The sequence below is a fragment of the Catharus ustulatus genome, chromosome Z, assembly GCF_009819885.2.
Source record: "Catharus ustulatus isolate bCatUst1 chromosome Z, bCatUst1.pri.v2, whole genome shotgun sequence".
Classification (NCBI taxonomy): Eukaryota; Metazoa; Chordata; class Aves; order Passeriformes; family Turdidae; genus Catharus; species Catharus ustulatus.
Genome location: NC_046262.2, coordinates 12,535,539 through 12,563,327, shown reverse-complemented (window position 1 = coordinate 12,563,327; position 27,789 = coordinate 12,535,539). Strand labels below are relative to the sequence as shown.

General features: G+C 42.8%; 1 protein-coding gene and 1 pseudogene across 3 annotated transcripts in view; both read right to left on the bottom strand.

Annotated features, from left to right (window-relative positions):
* Nucleotides 1-27,789, bottom strand: part of EGFLAM (EGF like, fibronectin type III and laminin G domains) — a 76,758-nt gene that overhangs the window by 18,452 nt on the left and 30,517 nt on the right. For all 3 annotated transcript variants that reach the window (XM_033086294.1, XM_033086293.1, XM_033086295.1), the window contains exons 8-15: nt 16,111-16,226; nt 15,550-15,868; nt 12,982-13,082; nt 10,926-11,026; nt 9,682-9,826; nt 7,637-7,826; nt 3,074-3,199; nt 2,093-2,336 (exon numbers count right to left, since the gene is read on the bottom strand). In XM_033086294.1, coding sequence (XP_032942185.1) covers nt 2,093-2,336; nt 3,074-3,199; nt 7,637-7,826; nt 9,682-9,826; nt 10,926-11,026; nt 12,982-13,082; nt 15,550-15,868; nt 16,111-16,226 — 1,342 coding nt within the window. The remainder of the gene's footprint in view (nt 1-2,092; nt 2,337-3,073; nt 3,200-7,636; nt 7,827-9,681; nt 9,827-10,925; nt 11,027-12,981; nt 13,083-15,549; nt 15,869-16,110; nt 16,227-27,789) is intronic.
* LOC117011059 lies at nt 20,656-21,388 on the bottom strand (annotated as a pseudogene).

Here is a 27,789-nt window from a genome sequence, read left to right as displayed (position 1 = left end):
GTCTCATCCATTACTCAGCTATCTCACCACACTCTTTTCCTCCAGTGCTTGTGGCTCAGGCAGCAGCTGGCATCCAGCATGCTCCTCTGCTTTCCAACAGAAAGGGGGACTGTCTACTCCCAGGCACATGCTTGAGGCTCTCTCTACTTTTTATAACCCTACATATCAGTTAAACTTTAGTGCAGGTGTTTTGGAGTGCTACAATATTCTGGGAAGAAAAAAATAATTTTACTTTAATATTTTATGGTTGCCAGTAACAGGAATTAGAAGGCTGCAATTAGAAAAGATTGAAGGCTGTTGTAAGAAAGGCTATTCTGAGTTGGAGAAAAGGTCTCCAAAATTAGCTATTTCTGCCACTTTTCAACAAGAGAATAGAATAGGGCAAGTATGAAGTGATTCTTCCCTTGACATATCCTCCCAGCTTCTGGCAACTTGTCATTTAGCAATTTCCTGAGTCAGAGGCTGCATCCGTACAATTGTGTTTGATCTCCCTCAATGGAGCTTTCTTCAAATTTGTCCAATTTTTTCTAACTTATTTATAGTTCTGGAATCTGTAACTTGCTGTGACAATTAGTTTCCACAACTTATTTATGTACTCCTCTGGGAAAAAAAAAAAACAAACCTAGAAACCAAATCCAAAGAAAAAAGTCTTCTTTTCTGTGGTTCCTTATTTTTTTTGCATATTGAAAAAATAAAGAATACTCATTAATTTCCATGTCATTCATTATTTAAAAACCTCTATCATACTTCCACCAAACTCTTTCTTTTCCAGGCTGAAAGGTGCTACTGTGGAAAAGCTTTGTGGAAGATGTTGAATTCCCTCTCCTGGATGTCAGAACTACTCTTTCTTTTTAATTTCTCTAATTTCTTTTGAAGTGATGTGACCAGAATAGCAGCAAGTTTTCAAGACAGAGCGCATTGTGGGCTTCAGCAGAGGCATTTTTCCTTATTCCACTCCTAACAATTCTATGCACTGTGCTTAGGTTTCTGTATTTGTTCCTAAACAGTTTGCTGATGGTCCCACAGAACTATCCATTGCGACTCCAGGATCTTTGTCTGAGAACACTGTTTTTCCACAGCCGTGCATTGTTAGGCTTGTGCATTATTTTGCATTTTCTCCCTTGAAATTTCATATCTTATTTTGTCTGCAAAACTGAATGAGTTTTTTTGCTTGTGTCCTCATTCAGTGTAAAAATGTACATTTTCCCCAGTCACAGCCTAGCCAAAATTCCTGATGACCATCCACAGGAATCATTGGTATGCAAGACTTGCAGACAGTGTACACATTTTGCATAAGCTTTATATAGATAATTTCTAAATATCAGGTCAGCCTGGTCAAACTGGCAGCCTGCTGGGTCACATCCAAGATACTGAGTGCCTCTGTTCAGCCCAGTGCCTTTTCAGAAAGCCCATGAACAGTTGCTCAGTGACTGGGCATTCAGTCACACAGGGAGAGAGAGTAGTGTTTCTGAGGAATTTCATTGCTTCTGTCCTCCTAGACATTAATTTTAGGATGTAATAAGTCCCTTGCAGAAGGTGTATCTGGCAACCTTGGTTAAACCACATATTTATAGTTTAGACAGTTTAGGTTGTGTAAATTGGATGCTAGCTTCAGGTCACTCAAAATCCAGCACTATGAGGATGTGGAGGGACCTGGAGGTGCATCTTCTTCTGCCTCCTCCAGCCTGGCACCCCTGCTTGGAACTGGAAACCAGGAAGGAGGATGCTCACATAAGTGCCAATATTGTGAAATCCTGTGGCTAGAAAGTATTTGCATAAAATATTTACAGAACCCCTAACTAGCTATGGTGCAGTCTCATGGGGGCAAGAAGGGAATTACTGCAATACCATACAGACACAAACGTAACAGCTGCAGTAAGACAAAGCACGAAGCTTTGAAAAATAAACTGATGTAGGAAGAAAATCCTGTCCTCTTGATCACAATTTTAGTGCTTCTGTGCTTCCTTAGAAGCAGGCACTAGAGACCAAGGGGCTTGCACACCTCATCATAGGCTGTGACTCTTTCCAGCCCGCTCCTCCTGGATCAGCACTGTGGCACTGTTGGTAAGGACACACAGGCAACACCATTTACCTGATAACTGCTGTTCCTGAGCCACAGTCGAACCTGAACTCCACGTAGCCAGCCACCAGGTTAATGGAGAGGAAGTCCTTGCTGTCTGTGTCATAGCTGTACAAGAGGACACCAGTCTCTAAATCTGGACGAAATGTCAGCTCAAACTCCATGAAGGAAAGGTAATTCTGTGGTTCCAAGGGCCACGGTGTGCTAGCAAATGATCTTAAGGATTCGTTGAACTGAGGTATGGCCAAGGTGAGTGCTGGAAATCCAGAAATCACAAACAGGTCACTTGAGGCTCAAACATAAAGGAATTACTCTTCCCAACCAGTGTCTGTTCCTTGTGTTAAGTATTTAAGCTAATGCTTAGCAAAACAACCTGATTTTTTTTCATCTAAATTAAAAATACTTTTTTAACCCTCCCAATACTACTTAGTCCCTTCCTTTTCCAGGGATGTATTTGTACTGTAAGGCATTGTGTACCTTTTCTTTAGTGAAACATAATAGTGCCTTCCAAAGTGGCAAGCATGCAGACAGTGGGTGGTGCCAAGAAAAGTTCTACAGAACAGAAAATAATGCCGCATGTATTTTACTGCTTGTATTTCAGATATTGCCAGGAAATTGACATTATATCCTTTACATTTCAAAATAAACAACTGACGCTGGTTTTATGAGAAAGGGGGGTATCTTTTTAAAATTGATGTGCAATTGTGGGGTGGTACATTATTTTAACTTCTGAATAGGAATTTCAAAATGCTTAAGTATAATTAGTTTAAACAAGCAAAGAGGCTTGAGAATCACAGATTATGTAGGAACTGGATGTAGCTCCAAAGCAGTTAGGAAAGGGTTTCAGTATGTGACTTCAAAAAGATGAAGTAACAAGTATTCTCCTCTGTCAGTGTAACAGTATGAGACCTCCTCCAGTTTCTCTAAGTGGAAAACACATTGAACACTAAAGAACACACATGAAGAAATAGTGGCATCCCAGCATCCACTCACCTTCCTCACAATGATGACCTTTAAATCCAAGCGGGCAAAGGCAAATGTAAGAATCTGCTTTGCTTGCAGTACAGGTGCCACTGTTGATGCAGGCTGCCTCATCACAGATGCCACTGCTACACTCACCTAAACACAGGAGTCAGAACATCAATTTATCAGAGAAGTTTGTCAAAGATTTATTTGATCACTGCTAATAACCAACACAATTTGCTCTTCTGCCCAGATTCTCTCCCAGTTTGTCAAATGGTGTGCAATTTAGACATGGGAACTTGATTATTAGTTTGTTTTTGTTTTTTTAATATCAGACCAGCAAGAGGCCTTATATAAGGCCAAAAGTAGCCCTTACAATCAAACCATGATAGATATAACTTTCAATCATTCCTTGGATTACTTATTGACTGCTCTTCTTTGTATCTATTTTCTCCTAAGATAAAAATTTCTCTAAATTGTTTACAAGCACCATGCTTTGTTGAATTTCAATTATCTTAAGTGCTTCTTCATTCACTGTAAATTCATGCCATACTGACCATGGGAGGTGTTAATCATTATCAACTAATCTTATTAGCCAAAATGAGGTTGTCAACCCTCTTGTCCACACTAAAAGGGATCCATATTATCAACATATGGGCTTTTTAAGAAGCATCCTGGCACATCAACCTAAATAACAAGGAGATTATTTCTTCTTGCTGGATTTTAGCTGAAATTGTTGTACAACAAATAAATTTTCATTTGCTTCCTAAAACTGTTATCTATAAAGTCAGACTATGCAATTGTCACACGTACATCTGATTGAAGTTCTTGTTGAATTTATTTTCTCCTTTAGTTTCTGATCAAATAACTCTCTGCTTGCCAGTGGAAACAAACTGATTACAGTAAATTCACGAATACAAGCCGCACTGAGTATAAGCCGCATCTCTGGGTGTTGGCAAACATTTCGGTTTTTGTCCATAAATAAGCCGCACCTGAATATAAGCCGCTCTGTCGTTTGCAGCGAGGACCCGCGTGCAACAAAGTTGCCAATTAGTAACAGAACCGTGGGAGGGCGGGGTTTACTGGCTGAGCTAAGGCTGTGCAGGCTCGGCCCGCTCGGGGCTGCCGACGGGGCCAGGTGGCCCAGCCTGGCGCTGCTGCTCAGGGCCACCCACCGCTGCCACTGGGCTCAGGGCCGGCCGCTGCTGCCACTGGGCTTGGGGCCGGCCACCGCTCGGCGCTGCCCGCCGCTGCCACTGGGCTCGGTCACCCCGGGTCGGCGCTGCCCCGCGGTGGCAAGCAGGGACGGAGCTTCCCCCGCTCCTAGAGCAGTGGCAGCGGGCAGAGACGGAGGTTTCCCACACCTGTGGCGCTGGCGGCGGGCGGGGACGGAGTTTCCCACACCTGTGGCGCAGCGGCGGGCCAGGATGGAGCCTGCCTGCTCCTGCCGTGGCGGGCGGGGACAGAGCACCCCGCCTCCTCCCCGGGCCGCGGCAATGGTGGCGTGGGGCCCCCCCGTCTCTCCCCCGGGCTGCGGCAGAGGACGGAAGAAGAGAGCTCTCCCGCCTCTCTTCCCGCCCCCCGTGCTGCCTGCAGGGAGCCAGGGCAACACAGTAACACTGTAACAATTGCGGAATGCCGGCTTTTACTGGCAGGTGCTTGGCTCGGCGCCCTGGCTGGCACGTCTGGGGTTGTAAATGTCAGAAAATTATTCACATATTAGCCGCCCGCGACTATTAGCCGCACTTCCAGGTTTCCACAAAAATTTTTGTCAAATTGCTGCGGCTTGTATTCGTGAAATTACTGTATATACATTAAGAAAGACCAAGTAAGACTTCTGTGGTGTACAACAGTAAGCACACCATTTGGAGGGGCTTAGTGTTTTATGGCAAACTAAGAATTACACATTTATTTTGAGACACATTGAAGTATCACCTCTGAGATGACAAAGGTTCCATGAGTCAGCTCTGATAATAAACATAGGGGAACAGTTTTGCAACTTGAGGTGATTAAGAGAAGTCTTGAAAAACTATTGCAAGAAAGGGATGTGCCCTTTTTGTTTTAGTTAAACACAGTGCTCTGATTTCAAGTACTCTGATCACAGTGCTCTGATTCCAGAGAAGCTCTCTACACATCTTCAGGCACTGATGTTTGTATGGCACTAGCTTTACAGTTTGAATTCCCATCCCAAAGCCAGAAAGAAAACAGCAAACAAATATGCAGATATAAAAGGCTGATGTGCTGGTCCATTCCAGTCACTCCGCTCTCCAGTGGAAAATAACCTTTTCTAACACACTCTGGGCAGAAGCAGTAACAACTCACAGGTCATCTGGTACAATTCCCTGCCACACCAGATTGTCTAGTATTGCTATCTACTGACCTCCTACCAGGCCCAATTTTCATTTTATGGGGGGAAGTCTGAGTACAGCAGCCATGACACAGACTCCAGGGCTAACCTGAGGAGCACAGACAAAACACACAAGTCTTCTGGAAGGGGAAATATGCTCCTTCTGCAGGGAAGAGGACAGTTGCATCGTCCCCATGCCCAGTCAGAGGATCAGGGGTGCTGGCAGTGTTTACTAAGCTTTCTTTTCCCCTTCTGGTCTGCGCTGTAATGGCCACAAGTGAACCAAGGCAGGACAGGTATCTTGTCCCTCAGATCCCTCATATACCCACCAATCATCATGACACATAGAATAGCACTAGCTCTATTTTACAGGCAAGGAAACAGAGCCAAGACGTGTGAACAAGGGTCTCTATGCATCAAGTGTGAAGACACAAACAGAAAACCATGACATCTTTGCTGCTTGATATTTAAGAACAGGTTGCTCTCCCAATGTCCTAGTTACTTTTCTCAGCCTTTGGGCCAGCACAGGTCACTATGAGGTAAATCACAATTGTGGTGGCTGCAATGGCAGATGAAGAAGGAGAGAAGCTGCAGCAGGAGTGCTGTGTCCTGCCATGTCCATTCCAAACCACAAGCCTCCTCTGTTGGTCCCTCAGCTCACAGTGCAGTGGGACCTCTGCTATAGCAAGAAAAGAGAGCACAGAGATGGATGGACCCCTCTCCTTCCCACTCACAGTTCTGTGATCCACGCAGAACAGCACTCCTGATACACTGTGCCAACAGAAAAAAAACCTCCAAGTGACTGACTGGCAAAAGTCATTCCTAAACCCTAGCAGAGTTTACTTGCAATTTTTAAAAGTTACACTTACGTGACCTTTTGTTTGCAAGTCTCTTCTGGTACAGTTTCATATAAATGTGTGCAGTCACACAAGGACAGTAAGGCTTTATCAGTCAGTTTTGAGTCACACATGGCAGAGCACAGAATTTATTTTCATTGATGTTGATTGTTAATGCAGTAGTATGTGGAGCATTCATGGATGGGAATGAAGCTAGCTGCATCCCAAAAGGCAATAGAGATTAAGGCTAGAGAAGTTCAGCAGGGCTTGTACCTGTCTAAATTCCATAGATTCTCACTCTATCGTGAAATTACACTGTGCTTCCAAAATCTTACTCTTTTCAGCAGCTGTTTCTTGGGCCAGTCTGCTCTACCCCTATAGTGCACAGAAGTATGGTCATGTTATCTACAGAATACAGAGCAATTGTTAAGAAGTTTCTCATAAATCATTTCCTTCTTGGGATGTCAAATGCACAGCTACAGAAGAGAAGAAAGATGACTTTGTGGCTGAAGCATGGGAGGGAGAGTTCAGTGGTATGGAATCTATTTCTCAGTGTTACCATTTGCCTTCTGTCTTGGGTTTATTCTTATACTGTTTAGACTGGGAGATCATTAAAGCAAGGATTTTTGTTGCCCTGCCTTTTCTCAAGTGCCCATTAAATGGATTAAATAGATTAATAAATAAGAGAGGACTAGTTAATTAGCTTCCCTGCTTCTCCATCTTTTACTCTGGGAAGGGAAAATAATGTTATAATAGCACTTCATAAAACTGCAGGAAGTATTTATTCCGAGCTATTTTTAAATCATACCATGACTCTGGATAGCAAAACAAAGGATGGTATACAGGAAAGCCTATATGCCTCAGCAGTGGTTGGGTGTAACACAGAAAACCCTCTGTAACATCCACAAGACTGCTGTGGGTCTGAGAGATCCACGCATCACTTCGGACAAGTGCAATGATGTCTTTAGGCAAAACGCATTTTGTTGGGCTCATATTGTTTCAAATGCTAGGTCAGCATACATACTATTGATTTCTGATGACATGACTGTGTCAGTCAGGGGCATGGAGAGGTGCCCTGAGAGATGCTGGCAGAAATACTGGTGCAGTTGTAATGATGTCTGCAACACAGATCCTTCTGTTCACTCATGAAAATGGGTTTACTATTTATTGTGCGCAGTAAGTGTGCCCACAAAGGGCTTGCTTGCTTGCTTGCCCTTCATCAGTGTGATGAACTGTCCCACTACAGACCCAGCAAAAGCAATGTGCAAAGGAGCAGAGGAAAACCAGCCCAAAAATAGAGACCATGCCTTCCTCCTCTGAAACCTGGACCATCGCTCCATTTGTTCCAACAGGGTAAAAAGTAATCCTGGGTTAGTCACCGGGTAAAGACCCCACACCTTTTACACTCACCGACATCAGCACCACTGAGAGCTTTCCCCAGTGGCCAGGGTCTCATGTCAATTGTCTTCCCATTGATGCTCAGTGACTGCACGCAGCCCTGGAACCCGCGGTTGGTGCCGGTGGCCCTGACCAGCCAGTACACACTGGGAGCACCACCAACGTAGAAGGGAGTCTGGAATGTGATTTTGCTGTACTGGCCCTGAAGGGAGAGCAGAGCATGATGTGTAACAGTTATAATGCAGGAGAACTCATTAAGCCACAGTGGTTTACAATCAATTTTTTTTCCACCATGAAGAACCATGTCAGGGAATATGTAGGTTGTTCATTGGTAATTCCTTCCCGTTAGTCATTCCCCAAATCAGTCCACCATTTGAAATCAACCTTTTCCACCTGCATCCCATCATGATAACATGAACTACTAAAGCACAATAAATAAGACTAAAAATCACTTTTTTGAGGAGAAAATGTAGTTTGTATTTTGCTGCAATTTCTTCCTTTCCTTTTGCCAAAAATTGTTTGTCTTCTAAACCAGAAGCCCTGAGGGACAGGTCAATTAGATATTGTCTTTTGGACAGAACCCAACAAGTTTTCAGAATTGAACAATAATGAAATCACAAAAAAAAATTAAAAAAAGAAAAAAGCCAGTAAAATCACAACTTAGGCAGAGTTCTACTCAGTTGGCCTTAGCTAAATGTAATGCCATCTCTTTAAATAGTCCATAGAAACATACATACACAAGTTTAGTGAAATTGCTACAGTGTACAGGAAAGAACAAGAAACATCAAAAACCAACAGACACTTTTTGGATCACTAACCCAAACTGCATGCTACTGTGGCCAACTGAGTCAAAACTCCTGCCACAAATTGATCACAATGTGACTTTTGCCTCCTACTCAACAGTACTCTCAAAACCCCACAGATCTTTAGAAGAAAACATTCTGTAATCTCAGTTGTTCAGGGCTGGTTTTTACCAGCTTATGGTTTTGACAGCACTGACCTCTAGCCTAAAATCCTTCAGGATTTTTCACCCCATAGCACTTATAACAATAAATTCTATTGCCATAGCCTGTATTTTGCCAGGTTAAATAAACTGAGGTTATTGAGTCTGCAGGTGTTCACTTGCACCATACACTGCAGAAACTGTACATATCTCTCCTGATTCTCATCTGCCCTTTGCATGGCCTCATACAATTGGTAACAGCAACACATGACACACTGAATTTCTTTCCTCTGTCATTTCTAGCTGATGAGAACTCAATGCACTGCAATTTTTTCTCTTCAGTGCCTGCACATGAAAGTGGAAAGTAATAAGATGTCTGAAACTGCTTTCTTTCAGGGATGGCATGTTAATAGTGGCTATCAAAGGAAAGACATCTGAAGCAATTTGAAATTGCCTTTTTTTCCAGTGCCTTTATTTTGTTTTCTGGCCCAGCAACGGATGAGCAAGTCAAAGCATCTTTCTGTATTATATTTTATCTTGTCAGCCTTGAACTTGCTGGTGTTAACATAAGTCAAGGCAGAATGTCTATCTCCATTACCATGCTTAAATCTTTGTCCAGAATATGCATGTAATTACACCTCTGTATACAAATCTCATATGAGTATATGCCTGTTATACATAAATATATAGTCACATACACACATGCATCAAATTTTTATGTCTGAGGAAGCAGAGCAGCTCCATGAGGCCTGAAAAAGAAAGCAATCAGGGACAGCAGCTGCACAATCTAGTAAACTTCTAATAGGCTATATCTGAGACTGGCATAGGGTAGTGGAAGGGGAGCAGAGCAAACATGGAGCCCAACAGGGAAACTGTGATGATATCCAGCCCTGAGATATTTACCTCTGTGATTTCTAGATATTAATCTCTGTGATTTCTATATTACATATTTGGAAGAGTAATCTGTACTCCAATCCAAATTCACTAAATGTCCTAACACAAATAAATAAAACTGCACCTTTCAAATATGATCAGGCTTCTGATGGCAAGAAAAGAAACATTATCATAACCTTGAGAGACCCCAAGATTAAGCCACAGGGGCAGGATTACCAACCTGAGATTTCCCTGTCACTGGAGCATTATTGTCCATCCTGAGCCAGCCATTCACCCCATCTCTGAACAATGTGACACTGTGCCAGTTCCCCAGCTTGATTTTGTTTTCACTCGTTATGATTCCAACTCCAGTGCCACAGTTGAACCTGGGAGCATAAAATAGAGAGGGCAAGGTGATAATCTTACATTAACCAAATAATCAAAAGTTGATTTTAGATTCCAAATATGCTTTTTGCACTCAGGAACCTCTCTGCTCCACATGATTTTCCTGTGCATATTAGCACAGGAAAATCAAACAGCAAGTCAACAGTACAATCTGCTCCAAATTTCAAACTTCATTATGTGTCTTTCTAACATGGAGAAGATTTTGCACTTTCTGTCCATACCAAGTGCATTGCTAAGCCTGCCAACAGCTAAAAGTGTTTCAAGGTGGAGACTATTACAATCTGAGTTTCTGCCATCACAGTAATTTATCCTGGGAATTTTTCTAGCTCCCTGGTGAAAGGCAGTGGTACAATAATAACTCTGCTAGTCTATTTGAAACTCAGCACAAATTGACAGTGAAGACCTCCAGGAGAGCTGAATGTGCACAAAATGTCCCATGTTCCCTGACTGTCATGCAGTGCAGGTGAACAGAAATACAACCAAGGCACATCACCCACTTTGTTTTTCCCTGCTTTCAAAGGACTCACTCTCCGAAGTAAGGAGATCCTGGAAATACTTTTTCACTTGCTTCGTATCTATCAGACTGCAAGAAACACTGTCCATCTTTATTTAAAACACATAAACAAGGTATCATCTAAACAAGGCATATAAGATGAAGCTCCTGGCCCCTTACTGGCATTTCATCCTTTGTTTTACTACATTATCTGCAAGCCTTTTTCTGTAAAGCAAAAACACTGACTCAATATACCATCAGTATACCATCAGCTTAGCAAATACAGTGGCTCACTGGCATTTCTAGTAACATAGTTAAGAGCCTCAGAAAAATGCCTTGAGGAAAACGGATCATTCTGCCTTTACACTGATGTCTGAATAAAAGAGTTTAACAGGGTACATGTTCACACGCTAAAAAAAGGTGAGAGAAAAAAGTATTGAAGAACTCTTACATGAAATTATACTGTCCCCTTGGTGTACTCTATGGGGCAGAAGTCATAGACACTGGAGATATTAATAACATTCAGCAGTCCTAGGAGGCAACAATTGACCCTTCTCTTTACATCAGATTTAGGATGGAGGTTTTACCTGAACTGAAGGCTACGTCGGATAATTGCCAGTGACATAAAATCACCACGACCATGTTCATTTTCTCCACAGTAGAGCAGCAAACCGTCTTCAGATTCAGCCTGCAATCATTGCGTAAATGTGAAAAATCAAAGCCTCACAATTACAGATAAAAGCAAGCAGCACTGGGGGATTTTTCTCCAGAAAAGTGTCATCATTTTTCAGAATAACGTTTTAACTTGCAGAATCAGAAATCATTTGATCCGTTTTGAATCCTGGATTTGAAAAACCTAGAAAATCACTGCCTTAATGGTTAAACAATTTAAGACCATCAATTAAGTATGATACTATCAGACCTGAAAAAAAGCCTGGAGGTATTAAAGACGAATGCCATATAAGATTCCTGAGTAAAAAGTATAGCAAGAATGTCCTAGCAAACCTGGTAAGTGTAGACACATCAGACTCACTACACATTAATATATACACCCTACTTCACAAGTTCCATGAGACTGACACTCCTCAAGCCAAACAAGCTGTGTTGCCAGCATTTCTCCATATGCTCGTAGCAGGTGACACAGTGGCTTTTTGCAGCCACCTTGCATTTTAAAATGACAAATTGCCAGACGTGTGTAAGATTACCACTAAGGCAACAGATTGCTGCTGCTTTAGTAACAGTCTCCTTCCCAGATTGTGAGCCTGGTGAGTCTGCACTATCTGGGGGTGGGGATGCATCCAAGAGCCTGCCCACCCTCCCAAGTGGCAGCCCTACATGTTCTATCCATAATGAACAGACAGCACCAACACAAGCCAGCCTGGCATGTACCCCCACTTCAGACCTACATTTTAAGTGGTGTGGTATCCTGAATGTATTAGTAGCCCATGCCCCAAACTTCAGAGTGGGAAAATAATGCCCACTTAAATCCTGCAGGGTGGGAAAGGAATGCTACGTATAGGGTAGTGCTTCTCTCAGTATGACAGGACCCTAATCTCTTGTCCACAAAAATACTACATACCACTTTCAAACTCCATGTCTTGGGTTACAATACAGGATGTGATAAAAGGTATCTATTCTATCACCATCTGTTGAGGGTGGGGGTAGTGATCCTTATCTCCACGGGAGAAATTCTGCTAATGGGCCATCCATTGAAACCAGCTGGGGCATTGTTCTTTATCTTTTCACAACCCATCCTTCCTCCAGTGAGTCATTTTCTGCTAATGGCCCATTGAGTCCCACTGTGGGACTGATAAAATTACTGCATCCCATTGGAAGTTGCTCCAACCAGGGGGAAGAGCCCAACATTTCTTACCAAGATAAAAACACAGGTTTTGGGACACTAAGGGAGCCCCTTTCTCCACTGGACTCCAGAGGAAAACAGGATTTCTCCACATCACCACTGGACCTCCGGAGGGAAAGTGCACCTTCTACAGGAGCACTGCTTCAACTGAATCACATCTGTCACTGCAGGAGGATGCAGCCACCATTTAATGGGACTGCTGCCAACACCCTGCCTGACAGGGTGTCAGGTTGTACTCTGACTTTGTCAGGGTTTGGGGTTTGTTTCTTTGTAGCACTGTATTTCTATTTTAATTTCCCTAGTAAAGAACTGCTATTCCTAATTCCCATATCTTTGCCTGAAGGCCCCGTGATTTCAACATTATAATGATTTGAAGGGAGGTGGTTTACATTCTCCATTTCAAAGAAAGGCTCCTGCCTTTCTTAGCAGACACCTGTCCTCCAAACTAGGACACTCCAATTCACAAAAATTCTGTGTGTTCTTCAGCCTGTAGCACATCCACGTGACTATAACCTTGCCAATGTACATCGGTGCTAGTCCACAACTATCGGTCCCATGGATTCTCTCATGTCATGCCCACCAACAATGGATGAAAACCCTTCAGCTTCTTACAAACCATTCACATTCACTGCGTGTTAAGCCAGATCTTTGCAGATGAAGGCTATGCACAGGCTCACCACAATTACACTGAAGCTATACTGAAGCTAAGTTACTCTTCTATTGTTCACCGCATCAAAGTAAATAAGATTTAAAACACCAATGCGAGAATTGCTTAAACTTACCCTGAATTCAAGTGTAATTTGAAATGTCTGATAGGACTTTTTCAGTGGTTCAAAGGTGATATATGAGTAGCCAGAAAACTGAGGATACTGGATACTAATGTCTGAAAAGTAAAGAGGGAAGCATGTTATTTAGCAGTTTTCTTCTGAATAAAAATTAATACACACATTTAGAACTAGATAACATCAGGGTGCAATGAAAGGCAAAGTTCCTCAAGAGACAACCATTAGTCAGCAGCAGTCAACAATCAGTTAACCTATTGCCTTGTCCTCCCACTACTTTTTGCAGCTAATTCCTTTATTCCCAAGGACCTGGTGAACTTGGAAAGAAACAAGATACTGAGGGCCAAATAATGCTCAGTAGTTTAATCAGAGATTTCAGAGGAAATTTCTTCAGGTTTTCCTTGTTATAGAAGACAGATGGCATCAACTTTATATTTATCTTCTTTTTAAAATTCATTTAAGAAAGAGAGGACAAAGTAATTTTCTCTTCTGCAGGATTACAAAAACACACGCAGGAAATACGGACAGACTGGGCAGCATTAGTCACTGCTGCTTTGTAGCTGCTGCATCCAGCATCTGGAGAATCACTGGATGTCTCATAACAGCCCAGCAGCTTCCAGAACTTCTCTCAAGTCAGTTCAGGGCTAAAAGGAGTGACGAAGAGAAAAGAGTCCCTGCAGGCATCTTTCCATCCCTGGCTGCAACAGTGGCGCTTTTTATTGCTCTTGTCAAATGGCATTATGAACCCTCACCCTTTGCTGTCCTGTATTAGAACCTGACCCTGAGAGAAAACGAAAATCAGAGGTGTCTTACTGCTAGTCACTGTCAGCTGTAAAATTACCTCTGAAGATTGTTTTCCCAAGAAGCACTGAGGACAGACACAGTTTCAGGCCTGAGTTTTTATTTTATTTTACAGATTCAAATCTAATGAGGAAGAAAGGGTGAAGAGTCCTATTCCTCTTTGCTATTTACATACTGAGTGTGTTTTTCTCACTCAGTTTTTGAATCTAGGTAGAGTTCTCTCAGTGCTTTTGCTTGCAAGGCATACATTTCATACTGAGGTGAAGAGGACTGGTCTTTAAACCTAAATGCAACCTTAGCAGTGAACAATTATATCATGTCCTGATCACAAGCAGAACTGACTGGATCAGAGTGCCATGCAGCTGTTGAATGTGAAGAAAAGTCTGTTTCCATTCAGATTAATATATTATTTAACAATATTGGCTGCTGAAGACAAACTCAGTACAAAGTAGTATTGGCATATGATGCTTACTCTGGAATAACACAGTCCCCTGTGAAAAATGGAGGGTTTGGACTGATGTTAACAGACTGCTTTACGAGCTGTATATGGCCTTGTCAGTTCAAATAAATCCTCAGCTCTTCATATTTGATCAAGGCCTAAAATCATATCTGCAGCTGTTCCATGTCGCTGAGTCACAACAGATTGTTTTCAGAAAGAGCTCTCTTTGTTCCAGCACTCCAGTTTGAAGAAGATAAAGCACCCTCAGTGTCTGTATCCCTGATTCATGACACTGTGCAAAATGAAGGTCTAACATGTTCCTATAGAAGAAACATGGGTCCCTGATGCTCTGCTGTATGGCAGGGTCTTGGCAGATCAGATCAGCATGCAGAGGGATCAGCTCCTTCTTAGCGGGAGGAACAGCACCACAGCCAATGGGACATTCTCTTTTTGTGAGCCCTGGCACTCATCTGACCCCTTGGTCACCAAACCAGAAGAAAAATTACTTCAAGGGGCAAAAAGTGGCCTGCTTATGGCCTGGTGAGGGAGCTGAACTGGCTCACCAGGTGATTTGCTCAGTGTTAACCTTGTCAAAGGGTGAGTTTAGGTCTCTAGAGGAAAAGAACAGGAAGGCAGCAAGGGAAGAAGGACAGCCTACCTCAGCTCAACAAGTTCTTGCCATGGCTCAGCTGCCCTGAATAGAGGCAATAGGATGGGTGGCAAGTCCTGACTGAGACAAACACACTGCCTCACATTGACTCAGCCTTCAGGACATGTTTTTTGAACTAGGGATGAAATTTTGTGCCTCCCAGCTTGCCTGAGTGCTGCTCTGCAGACTGCAGACCATGGGGAAAGCCTCCTCTGGAGGTATTTTTACAACGGGAGTTCTCTTGCATCCCTGCTGTGGGACCAGCATCATCTGGACCACACAGAAAATTGGAGGTGGTTCAGGGCTTCAGCTGCTGCTAAAGGCAAGTGTCAAAGAGGAGCTGCATGTCTTCAGCTTCGAGCTGAGGGTGCCATGATTGGAACCTGCCACACCTGGGTGATTAACAACACATCTGCTCCATCATTCCCTGACTCTTAGGGGCAGAGGGAAGATTAATCTCCCCTCTGCATCTTTACACAGGCTCTGCATTCAGTTTTATTAAGGAATGACTTTTTCCCACCTCACTAAGGAAAGAAAAGCAAAGGGGGGGTGATGCCTGAGCTGCATTTTGCTGCTGATAGGGATCCACAAAGCCCAGCTGTCTATTCCCATGGAGTATATTGGTGGGTTCTTTGCAAAGCTGCTCCTTGACACAGACAAAGAGCAGACAGAACCGCACCTTCCTGGCAGGTGTCCCCTGCTTTGCCCAGGTTGCAGTGGCAGCGCGAGCCGCCGCGGTCGTAGTCGTTGATGCAGAAGCTGTCCGCAGAGCACACGGCCTCGTCGCACGACAGGTCCAGCAGGCGCGCGGCCGAGGACAGGCTGCCCCTCCGCGCTGCCCACGCCGCGGCTGGGCTCGTGGTGGCAGCAGTGGAAGTCGTGGGTTCAGAGGTGGTTGTCAGGACCCGTGACAGGAGCCTGGAACTAGACCCTGGTGTGACCTTGGTTTCGACCAGAAATTTTCTGTTGCCGCCTTTAATAGCAGGAAGTGGTCTGAGCTGAAAGGAAGTAAAGAAACACCAATTCAGCAAAACTAAAATGCTATGGGGAAATGAAATTAATACCTTTCAAGATACAGATCTGAGGCAATGAACTTAAACTCAATGAAGAAAAAGAAATGCCCACATCACTATATCTATCACTTAATATCTGATATTAAACTTCCTGACAGGACCAGAACCTTTAAAATATCCAGACTATAAAGAAAACAGAAGTGCCAAAGAGAAATCTTGATATTTACCTCTTCTATATAAATGTCGTAGTCTGAATCATCAATATCAAATCCATCACCATCACTAGTCACTGTGTCTGTGATGTACCGATGCCCATAGCTTCCACTTCCTAATTCCTCAGAGCCTGAAAAAACATAACTAGCATTTTCAGTTCATATAGCTTTTTGTGTTTGAACATAGCAACTCAGATCTTACCACCCCCCACTCAATTCACAACATTTAAATCTCAGGTGATGCTAATGTTCATCTGTACAGACAATGCAAGTGTCAGTCTGGAGATGGCAGATGCTGGCCTAGTGATATACACTCCACTTAAAACAAAGTGAAGACCTTCATCTAGTTCCTTACTAGGTGAATAAACAAATAAAGCAGTCAAAGCCCAGTCCTCCCTCTGCAAACTGACTTGTATTCATAATTTTTCCAGGACAAAAGTTTCAGACTTTTCTGGCATTGGCAACACTTTAACGACTGAATTGTTTTTAAGTCAAACTTTTTCCTTTTGGAATTACAGTCTTGTATCTACCTTGTTGGAACAGCAAAAGAGATAATAAATAAGAACAGCAAAAGAGATGTACAGAGGTAAGATACGCTCTGTTTAGGACTTAATCTACCTGCACTGACTCCAAAACTCCTGAAATTAGTATCCTATGTGTATTCTTAGGCAATTTTTTAAAATACAACTCTGCACCTAGAAACAAGAAACATGCACAAACATCTTCATCCAGAGGGTTTTTGGGCACTGGAACAGGATTCTCAGGGAAGAGGTCACAGCACCAAGCCTGACAGAACTCAAGAAGCACTTGGTGGGATTACTGGGGCTATTCTGTGCAGGGCCAGGAGTTGGACTCCTTGTTGTTTCCTTCCAACTCAGGATATTCCATGATTCCTCAACCATGTGTTTTTCATGTACATAATCTACTTCTGCCACTTCCTGGAGTGCTGAACTGTGCTTTGGAGGACTCTGGAGTGGGAATGGACAGTTTAAACATAAGGAGATCCTCATTTCTATTTCACAGAAAGTATTTTATGCACTTTGCATAGCAAATTCTGCCTAAACAATGGTTTGTGCTTTATAGCTATTAAAATTCACCAAGTCAAGAAGGAATATAGTAAAAGCAACCAAATCCTTATAGTTACTTGTAATTTCAGCTAGGTGGAGAATAGATATCTTTAAACCATTAAAACAACAGACTCATATAACTGCCTTTTCCATACAATATTTTGCTATTAAGTGAAAACAGCACAAGCAAACTTCAGTTTACATAGTCACTCCACTGAGCTGAGTGTACTTACCTAAATAATTTTGTACTCTGTCCTACTTTGCTGTGATTGCAACCCAGAAGTCCTGGCAGGCAGTTATGAAATCTAATGTGTGTGCACCAGAGATGAATGTGTGCTCTGGCTGACTAACTGGCCTCACTCCATATCCTCTGCAGGGGTTACCTATCAATGGGCTTTGCACATTACATCAGCATACAGAAAAATTAGAAGCAAATGAGTAGAGGAAATGAGGCATACACACTTGCAACCAAGAAAGCTTGCTGGGCTGGGACAGAATGTGTTTAAGATTTCCATTCTAACATGTATACCTAGTCATCTGTAAATAACACATTTTATCTATACATTAAACTGAAGTATTCAGCACTGAGTTCTACCAAATGAACTAAGCAGAGAGCTCTCTCTATGACTGGTAACAAGATGAGGCAAACAGGATAAACTGTACCCAGATAATTTCTGCTACTGACTGTGAATGCACAGCCAAAGAATTATTGTTAGAGAATCAGACTGCACATTTATGAACTGGTCCCTGCAACTACTGGAATGAATTGCTGAAAACATTAGTACTCTCAAAATGTAAAGAAAACCTTACTCCTAGTATCAATTTTATAGTCATTCAGGTTAATCACCATCCAGAATATTTTTACTCCAAGTAGGAAGCTAGGGAGACTAAAACACAGCAGAGTAGAGTAGAGTAGAGTAGAGTAGAGTAGCGTAGAGTAGAGTAGAGTAGAGTAGAGTAGAGTAGAGTAGAGTAGAGTAGAGTAGAGTAGAGTAGAGAAGAGTGGAGGAGAGTAGCGTAGCGTACAGTACAACCGAGCACAGCAGAGTAGAAAAGGATTCAGTAGGAAGGAACCTACAGTGATTATCTAGTCAGGCTGCATCTTCTACCCATCACTGCAACAGAATCCCCTTCTTTGGAAACAGTGATTCTGTAAGACATGCATTTCTACTAAACATGTTCGGTGTGTCAAGCCATGAATATATGCATTATAGATATGGTTTGCAGTTCAATTGGCTTTGCATGGCCTAGTTTTGGTAGCGGGGGAGATACAGAGGTGGCTTCTGTGAGAAGCTATCAGAAACTTCTTCCATATCTAGATGATGGCTCCAAAGGCAGGCGTGCTACTGACCAAGGCTGGACCAAGTAGAGATTGTGGTAATGCCTCTGTGATAACATATTTAAGAAGAAATGAAAACAAAGGTTGTGGTGCAGTTCTAATTCCTGACAGAAAATAGTGGAAGGTGAGAACATGTGAGAGGAATGGTCCTGCAGACACCAAGGTCAGGGAAAGAGGAGGGGCAGCAGGTGCTCCTGGCACTGGAAATGAGATTCCCCTGCAGCCCCTGGTGCAGCCCATGCTGAGGCAGCTGTGCCCCCACAGCCCAGGGAGGTCCCAGGGATGCAGAGATCCACCTGCAGCCCTGGAGGAGCCCACACCAGAGCAGGTGGGTGCCTGAGAGGAACCTGTGAGCCTGTGGGAGACCTGTGGGAAGAGGGCCCTGCTCCAGGTGGAGCAGCCTGTCCTTGAAGGACTGCACTCCACGGAAGAGTGACCCACTGCTGCAGCACTGTGAGGGGTGCTGCTGTCCCTGGGATGGACTCATGGCAGCAGATTGAGGGGTGCTGCTGTCCCTGGGATGGACTCATGGCAGCAGATTGCAGGGAGCTGCTGTCCCTGAGATGCACTCACACTGCAGAAGTTCATGGAGAGCTGTCTCCCATGGGAGGGACCCTCGGGTGCAGCAGGGCAGTGACTCCTCTCCCTCAGCAGTGAGAGAAGCCCCAGGTGATGAACTGACCACAAGCCCCATTCCCTGCCTCCTTGCAGTGCTGGGGTAGGAGTAGAGCTGGGAAGGAGAGGGGTGAGAAGTGTTTTTAAGGGTTTATTTTACTTCTCATTATCCTGCTCTGATTTTGTTAGTAAAAATTCGTATCTTGACTCTGTTTTGCCCGTAATGGTATTTGATGAGTGATCTCTAAAGGTCTTTATCTCAACCCATGAACCTTCATTAAATTTCCTCTCCTCTGTCCAGCATCAGGCCCAGTCTTCTTACTGGACAATGTGGCAATCATGAAGATTTTGAGATAAAGATACTAACTGGGGGAAGTAACAGACAAAACAATTACTGAAAAGTGTTAGGTGTTACAGAGTAGAAAGATAATGGGGAAATTTTCTTGTACAGTAATTTCACGATTATAAGCCGCACTGAGTATAAGCCGCACTTCCAGGTGCCAGCAACTTTTCGTTCTTTGTCCATACATAAGCCGCACCTGATTATAAGCCACACATCACAATACAGAGTGTGATAAAAGGTATCTATTCTATCACCATCTATTGAGGGTGGGGGCAGTGATCCTTATCTCAATGGCCGATATTCTGCTAATGGGCCATCCACTGAAACCAGGCAGGGCATTGTTCTTTATCTTTTCACAGCCCATCCTTCCTCCAGCCAGTCATTTTCTGCTAATGGCCATTGAGTCCCACTGTGGGACTGATAAAATTACTGCATCCCATTGGAAGTTGCTCCAGCCAGGGGGAATAGCCCAACATTTCTTACCAAGATAAAAACAGAGATTTTGGGACACTAAGGGAGCCCTTTCTCCACTGGACTCCAGAGGAGAAGCAGATTTCTCCACATCACTGCTGGACCTTTAGAGGGAAACTGCACCTTGTACAGGAGCTCCAACTGAATCACATCTGCAGGAGGATGCAGCCACCATTTAATGGGACTGCTGCCAACACCCTGCCTGACAGGGTGCCAGGTTGTACTCTGACTTTGTCAGGGTTTGGAGTCTGTTTCTTTGTAGTACTGTGTTTCTATTTTAATTTCCCTAGAAAAGAACTGTTACTCCTAATTCCCATATTTTTGCCTGAAAACCCCTTGATTTCAAAATTATAATAATTTGGAGAGAGGGGGTTTACATTCTCCATTTCAAAGAGAGGCTCCTGCCTTTCTCAGCAGACACCTGTCCTCCAAACTAAAACAGCAACTTTTCGTTCTTTGTCCATATATAAGCCGCACCTGATTATAAGCTGCACTTTGGGTTTGGACCAAAATTTTAATCAAAATGGTGCAGCTTATAATAATGAAATTACTGTAATTGTAGTGAAGGACCAAGGAGTGGATTTTGTGTAAATTGTTCATTTTGTTCTGTGTTGTGATGATTTTATTTTAGTTTTATAGTGTTGAGGCTTTTTTAAAAAAATTAACCACCAAAGGGATTTACTGGTAAATACCATATACAATTTTTAGTATCATATACAACGTCCTTACTTCTGCCTTGATTCAGACTTAAATGTAGAAGCTTTCAATGAAGAAAGCCTCCTCCAATTCACAATCTACTCCTGGCATTTCTCATCAGATTCCTTCATTCTCTTGGCCAAGAACTTTGTATTCTGTTACTTCCTCCTTGCTCTTTCGAGTGCACTGCTCCTTCAGAGTAATATGCCTGCACTTACGCTGCAGCACTCAAGGAGTCCCAAGTCACTTGATCTTAGGAGCCTTGCTTCTGGGTTTCTTGCCCCCCTTGTTCAGAGGCTTCATCACAACAGACTGGCGAACATCATCCTTCTCAGGTTGAACAGCTTACAGACTCTGCTGTCCTTTTGGGACCAAGATGACAGGGTTGTGTCAGTCAGCCCCAGAATGCCCTTTTCACCCTCTTTCACTGTCACAGAGTTCAGGATACCCAAGTTTGCATCAACAATGCACTGTGAACAGATTTGCACTTTCTCTGTCCAGTTTCTCTGTGGTGACAGTGAGAATAGCCCTTGCTGAGCAGAAGGCAGACACATCTGTGAGGCAGGACACCTTACTTCATGGAGAAGCCTTTGTCATCACCAGCACTGTGCAGACAGCATATCCCTCCCCGTCCTCACCAAGGGGATCAGCCAGGACCTACGTGGCCATTCATTTCTCATAAAATGTTCTTAGCTTGCACCCATCATCCACTTCAATGAGCTTTTGGCAGCTGGTGGCTGGGAAAGAAATGTTGGGCTTCATTGTGCTCACACCTTGAGGCTGCTGCCAAGGGCAGCACGAACTCGGCTCCCAGCATTCACAGCAATTCTTAGCTCTCTGAATCACAGCATCACAGAATTAACTAGGTTTGGAAAAGACCTTTGAGATCATCAAGTCCAACCTATGACCTAACACCACCTTATCAAATAAACCATGGCAGTGTGCCACATCCAGTCTTTTTTAAAATATGTCCAGGGATGGCGATTCCTCCACCTCCCTGGGCACATGATTCCAGTACCCAATCACTCTTTAAGCAAAAAATTTCTTCCTAATGATGCAGTTTAAGATTGTGTCCTCTTGTTCTGCCAGCGGTCAACTAGAGAAGAGATGAAAAACCCCTTTTTGGGTACTTGTAGAGAGTAGTAAGGTCTCCCCTGAGGCTCCTGTTTTCCAGGCTAAACAACCCCAGCTCCCTCAGCCATTCTTCATAGGGCTTGTGTTCCAGGCCTTGCTGCCTCCTCTGGATGCATTTGAGCATCTCAAGGTCCCTCCTAAACTGAGGGGACAGAACTGGACACAGCACTCAAGGTGTGACCTCACCAGTGCTGAGTACAGGGGAAGAATGACCTCCCTGGCCACACTATTCCTACAGGCCAGGATGTCATTGGCCTTCTTGGCCACCTGGGAACACAGAACACTGTTCACAAAGTTTCATTGAAACTAAATTTCCTTCCACACGAAGACAAACAAAAACCCTGACTAAAGTTAATTTAAAATTTTAGAAGTTGCACCATTTCCAACACTACTACTTATTGACTTTATATTATGTGTTTGAAAGTATTTCAGAGCTAATGTTTGTTCTTTTAATGTATAAAAGTGTAATTTGCCTAAGTGCAATGGAAGCCATAAAGATAATTTGGGAATAAAGAAAGGAATGACGTGCCAGGTGAAACCATCTCATTTGTACCAAAACAAGCTGTGATGCACAAACTCCATTTTCTAACTTAGAAGTCATAACCTACAAAATAAATTTCTGTTATGGTCAAAATGTTGTGATTTTTTTTTTCTCTTTTCAATCAAACTTTCTATTGGTTTATTGGGATGTAAGTTTGATAAGGATGGCAGGAGTGAAGCAATGCAGAAAATGAAGTATCTATATATTCATACATAGGAGAACGTTAGGTCTTGAATTTATATTCAGATAAACATGCTTGCATGTATGGATATGATTTTAATACCATGCCAGTTCCACAGAAATGTAACTCTCCTCATTTGCGTGGTTATCACTAAAACATATTAATAACCACCAGCATGCAATGAGATGTGGTATCTTAGGAGAGATTGGCAGTTCCCCAAACAGCAGGTGTGCCTCTTTCATCCAGCAGATCAAAATGTTCCATGCTTTTCCAACAGAAGACTTTGGGAGACAAAATGTACCCACTACTTTAAACCAGACAATGGTTCCTTTCACATCATTGAACAACATGGTACAACATTTAGAGCCTGGAGAAAACAAAGAAGGTATGGCTTATTGCCTCTGGGAGAAAGACTGTTTTGAGGCCCTTCTTCAAAGGCATTCACTGTGTAAGTTTGGCATCACCAGAGTAAGTGTGACTTCAGAAGGTGTCCTAATATCCACAGGTTTCCAACTCTCCAGTTTTATCCCTCCCTGACTCTAGCTACCTGCATTTCAGCCAGCACATGCCACATCACTCTACCTGCTGATCTGCAAACAGTTTTGGTAACGTCATGCACTTGGGAGCAATGCTGGACGCACTCACTCCTCACCCCATCTGAACTCATACAGGTGAGTACACACAGGAGGTACCAGACCACTGGTTTCTTAGCTGCCTTCTTCTTCCCTACATTTGGCCTTTGCTCAGCAAACCTAACAATAGTCACATGTGATATGATGTGATGTAATATAACTGCAAAACAGGATGCAAAGAAATTAACAGGACTTTTTGTAGATAAACCCCCCCCATCAGCCCATCTCCTAAGTGCACTGTGTTGCTTTCATGGAGAGCTCATCTCATAATGGGTGGTTAAATCAGGGACAATTAAGCAAAGTAGTACTTTGCAAATACCAAAACAATGACTGCAGAGATTATAAGCAGGGTATATTTAATTAAATCAGTGCTCCAGTCCACCAGGAGATGAAGTCTGCTTAAGACCTTCTACCAGGTCCTATAATCCTGTTTTACAAATAATTGAAGAATTTGTGGGGGTCATGAACTTTAGACAGCCTCTTTCTAAATAATTAGGAATTAAGTTGTACTAAAGACATCTTTCTCAAAACAAACATATAGCCACAAAAACTTTTGTTTTGCTAATTAGGCTGCCGTCATCATACTCATGATGAAGAGACATGAGTGTAGGAGGTAGAACAGGGGGCACTGTAACACAGATTGAATGGAAGTGTAAACAGACTGACTGGCTTCATCCAGAACCCACAGGTCTTAATCCAAAATACGTCAGGAGCATTTAAAAATGTGTTTTATGCTTTTCAACGACTTGCAGTGCGACACTGCATGCTGCTTGGCCTGTCTCTTGCTTTTTTTCATTGTCCCTACAAATACCAACACTGTTTTTTTAAAGTCTCTGGAGATGTGTGGGAAACAGTTCTGTGGAAATCCTTCTCCATTTGCTATCTCCAGGACACATCATCACCATTTAAATCAATGTTTGGGCCCCAGAGACTGCCCTTTTTTTGTGCCTGAGCCTCAGCTGACACATGCAAGCTCCATGCAGAATGTATAAGCACCTGTGGCAATGCCCAGCTCTGTGTGATCCTGGCAGTGACAGCCAGGGCCAGAGGAAGGGATGTGCCCTGCTTTAGCAGTCATTTCTGTCATGTTTGCTGTGGAGACAAGCAGGAGGGTATTTTTAACAGAAGACACTTCCTCTGTTGGTCTGGCAGAGCCCAAGGCTGGTGACCTTGCAGGCACAGTGCAAACCACATCTGTTTCCCGAGGAGATGAAGGAAGGGTATTTAAGCAATGCAGGTGATGACTTTTTTTTTTGTTTTATTCTTTGGGACAGTTTATTTTATTGTTTCTAAACTGAGTGTATGCGATCCTTTATTTGCCAGTGAACTGTCCATGACATTTTGAAATATTTTATACAACAAAATCCCAACAACCATGTAGGTGAAATACCCAAAATGTGCAACAGTAATTAGGAAAAGCAACAAAAAAATTAGATTTATTGCATCATTTCCGTCTAGAAAAAAATTAATGAAACCACATCACAAATAAATGAGAACCCTTGGGGAAACTTGCCCTCTCTTTCCTCCCTGAAAATGGAGCAATTAACGAAGCATGCATTTTTTACTAGGTAAGAGGGTAACTGCTTGTAATCAAGGCCACATGTTCTATTTTCAAGGACCTTGGGAGGTCTTTCATATTAGGTGATACTGTCAGTAAAGGTGATCCCTTTAGCAGAGCAAACCAAGACCATGTTTTCCAATGCTGACCTGAAACAATGCAGTCAAGAGTACTGCAAATCCACCTCAATTTTAAAAACAAAATGGGTGAATTACCTGTGAGAATGAGATAAACCACTACAGAAAACATCCCCAAGTAGCATGGACTCATCTCTGCCTCAGCCCACCTACAAGAGCTGCAGGAGAATCTGTTCAAGACATCATGGACCCTGAAAATCCTCTGGTTTTGAGGTAATGTTGGGAATTTGTTAATCAATTAAAACAAGCATCAGAAAAGCACTACTTATGTCAAGTCATGCATAAAATATCCAGCACATACAAGTGTACAATGACAAATTTTTGAAATTGAAACACACTAAGGACCTTAGTACAGCACCATGTGAGCTAAATGCAGTGGAAAGATATTGTATGAACTTCTGCCAGCTTTCTAAGATATTTCAGGAATTTCTGAAGAATATACAGACAGGCAGAAAATAGTATCAAAAATCTGTGGCATGTAGCATATTTCACTGCTTAGTGGGAGGAGGAACCACAGTCATAGTGAAGGTAGTAATTGTTGTGATGTGCACTCTGAAGAATATGAACTGATGTGCTTCAGTTTCAGAGGTGCCAACAGTCTGACACCTTTCCAAAAACACGAGGTGACTAAGAGGTGTCTACAGGCACTTTGAGGCAGTCAAGCAACTGGTGCCACCTGAGATACATCACTGTACCTGAGACAACCCCAGAGGACTACCAGGTGTCTGTGAATGGTACACGCCCTCCCTCCTGCAGTGACCATTGAAAATCACATAACTCTGAGAATCTCAAATCTGCTGAACACTTACACCTGAGCAACTGAAGTGAGTGATTAACTGGGCCAAAAAAACTGGACTTTCTGGTTGCTAGAAGCAGGAGGGTACCTTCGGATACATAATGTGAATTAGGAGTGAGTTTTAATTGGATGCCCTTGAGTACAGTGTGTAGTTTGGGGTTTTTTCTGTTTCTGTCTTTTTCTGAAACTTGGCCATGGTTTGAATCATTCTTCAGAGGTTTTCAATGTTTTGGGGGAAAATAAATGTTCATGCTATTCACAGCTTTAATGAAGAACAATTTTCTCCCAACAAAAGTTCAGCTTTTCTACTAATGTGAGCTGTACTTGTGCGTCTGGCTAATATCAAGTCAGTCTCCTACACAGACATCACAAGTAAAGACAAGTGAGTGCTGCTATCAGCTAGACTATCATCTCAGCTGTACTCCTTCCTTCAGAAAACCAAATAATTTATTTCTAAAGGCATGCATCTCTATGACACTATGCTCTACACAAATCTGGTTTTTGTGACAACAGGTGTCCACATGATAATGCAGGTTTTTATGAGGAGTGGCTATATGTATTTTTTAAGCCTATTTTCAAAGAGCACACTGGCAAAAAAAACAACATTTGCACTTGCCAAAGGGTCCAGAGTGCCAAAGTAGCCCCAAGTACCAGAGGCCTGGAGCAGGGCTGGAGCACATCACAGACATGACACAGCCCTGGCATGCAGGAGCTCTGCCGGGTCATGAAGGTCTCTGCCAAGCACTGCCAGGCCCCAGGATCAGGAAAACCAAACTCTCAGCCACTGCAACACCTATGTGACAACCCTAGGCCAGCACAGACTTTTTAAGTCCATTCAAAGAGCAGTGCAAAATGCATAATATACTGAATTTTAAGATCTGATCCCGGCACAGAGAACCAAGCTCATGTCCCTTATAAATCTCTCTAGAAATCAATGGTTATACACACCAGATGTGAACTTGATTCCAAGCTCTAATGACACAAACCCATGTTTTGGAGACATCTTGGCAGGCCTCTGCGGAACAAGCAGTTTCCAAGGCAAAGTGCCTTCCCCGGAGTACTGCAGTAATAAGCACAGCATGAAGATGGATTCCACCCTTATTAATAGAGCTAAACACTTCATCTTGTCTGACCAAAGGATGCAGCTGCTAACATCCAAAGATAAACAAGATACCAAGGAGCACACGTGTCTGAGGCAGCAGGAGCTGACCCTGGAGGATCCATGAGCCAAGGAACTCCAGAGTACACTGCACGAGGTTTTCACAAACATTTACTTCAGAAGTTAAACTTATGAGCTCAGGAGCCATAGCAAACTACATGCAAACTCTTCAAGTGACTGAATTTTCAACAGAGGAACAATAAGAATGGAAACTGCCACATAAGAGTCAATGAAAAAAGGGATTCCACAACAGAGAGACAGTTTAGAAATAAATCTTTATCGGGTTAAATTGGTGGATCACTAAGCACGTTGTTTATGCTTTTGCAGCATGCAAAACCTTCTTGCAGAGCTCACAGTCCTACCTAAATATTTGCTGCTCATTTTCACTAGTTAATTAGAGATGGTTTGTAATGGAGAGAGTGAGAAAAGGAAAAAAAAAAGGCACTTAAACTTAAAAGTACTGATATACATTTTTGCAGAAAAACTTTGGAATTTTAATGATAAAGCTCAGTTAGCACCTATACCTTGCCGGCTTTGGCACTGTTTCCTCCATTGTTTCGCTTTGTGACATTAGGTTTTCTGCTGCTAGAAGTTATGATTTGTGCAATTCTCAATATGCCCTGTGTTGACTTGGTTGGGATTCTCGCATACAAGCTATGAATTTGGGTATGATGAGGAGCAACAGCCCCCTAAAGTCAGCCCTCAGAGATCCCAGTACTGGCAGAGGATTACATCCTGAGGGAGCTCAGCAATAATTGGACCAACACTTACTGCAGTATGCATGGTCTATATTACTACACAAATGCAAATACAATAGTTAACAAGTTGGTATGTCAGCATGTTCACCTAATATTTTTGCTTTGCAGCTTCTGATCAAAAAGGGGTGCTTACTTCTCTATATCATTATTTTCATGACTGTGTTTAATAGTTAAGAGTCTTAAGTTTGATTTGGTCTTTCTAAGTTGCTGAAATTATAAATTTAATATATAAGGTTCAGCTTCAAAAAACAGAAAAAAGAACTATGG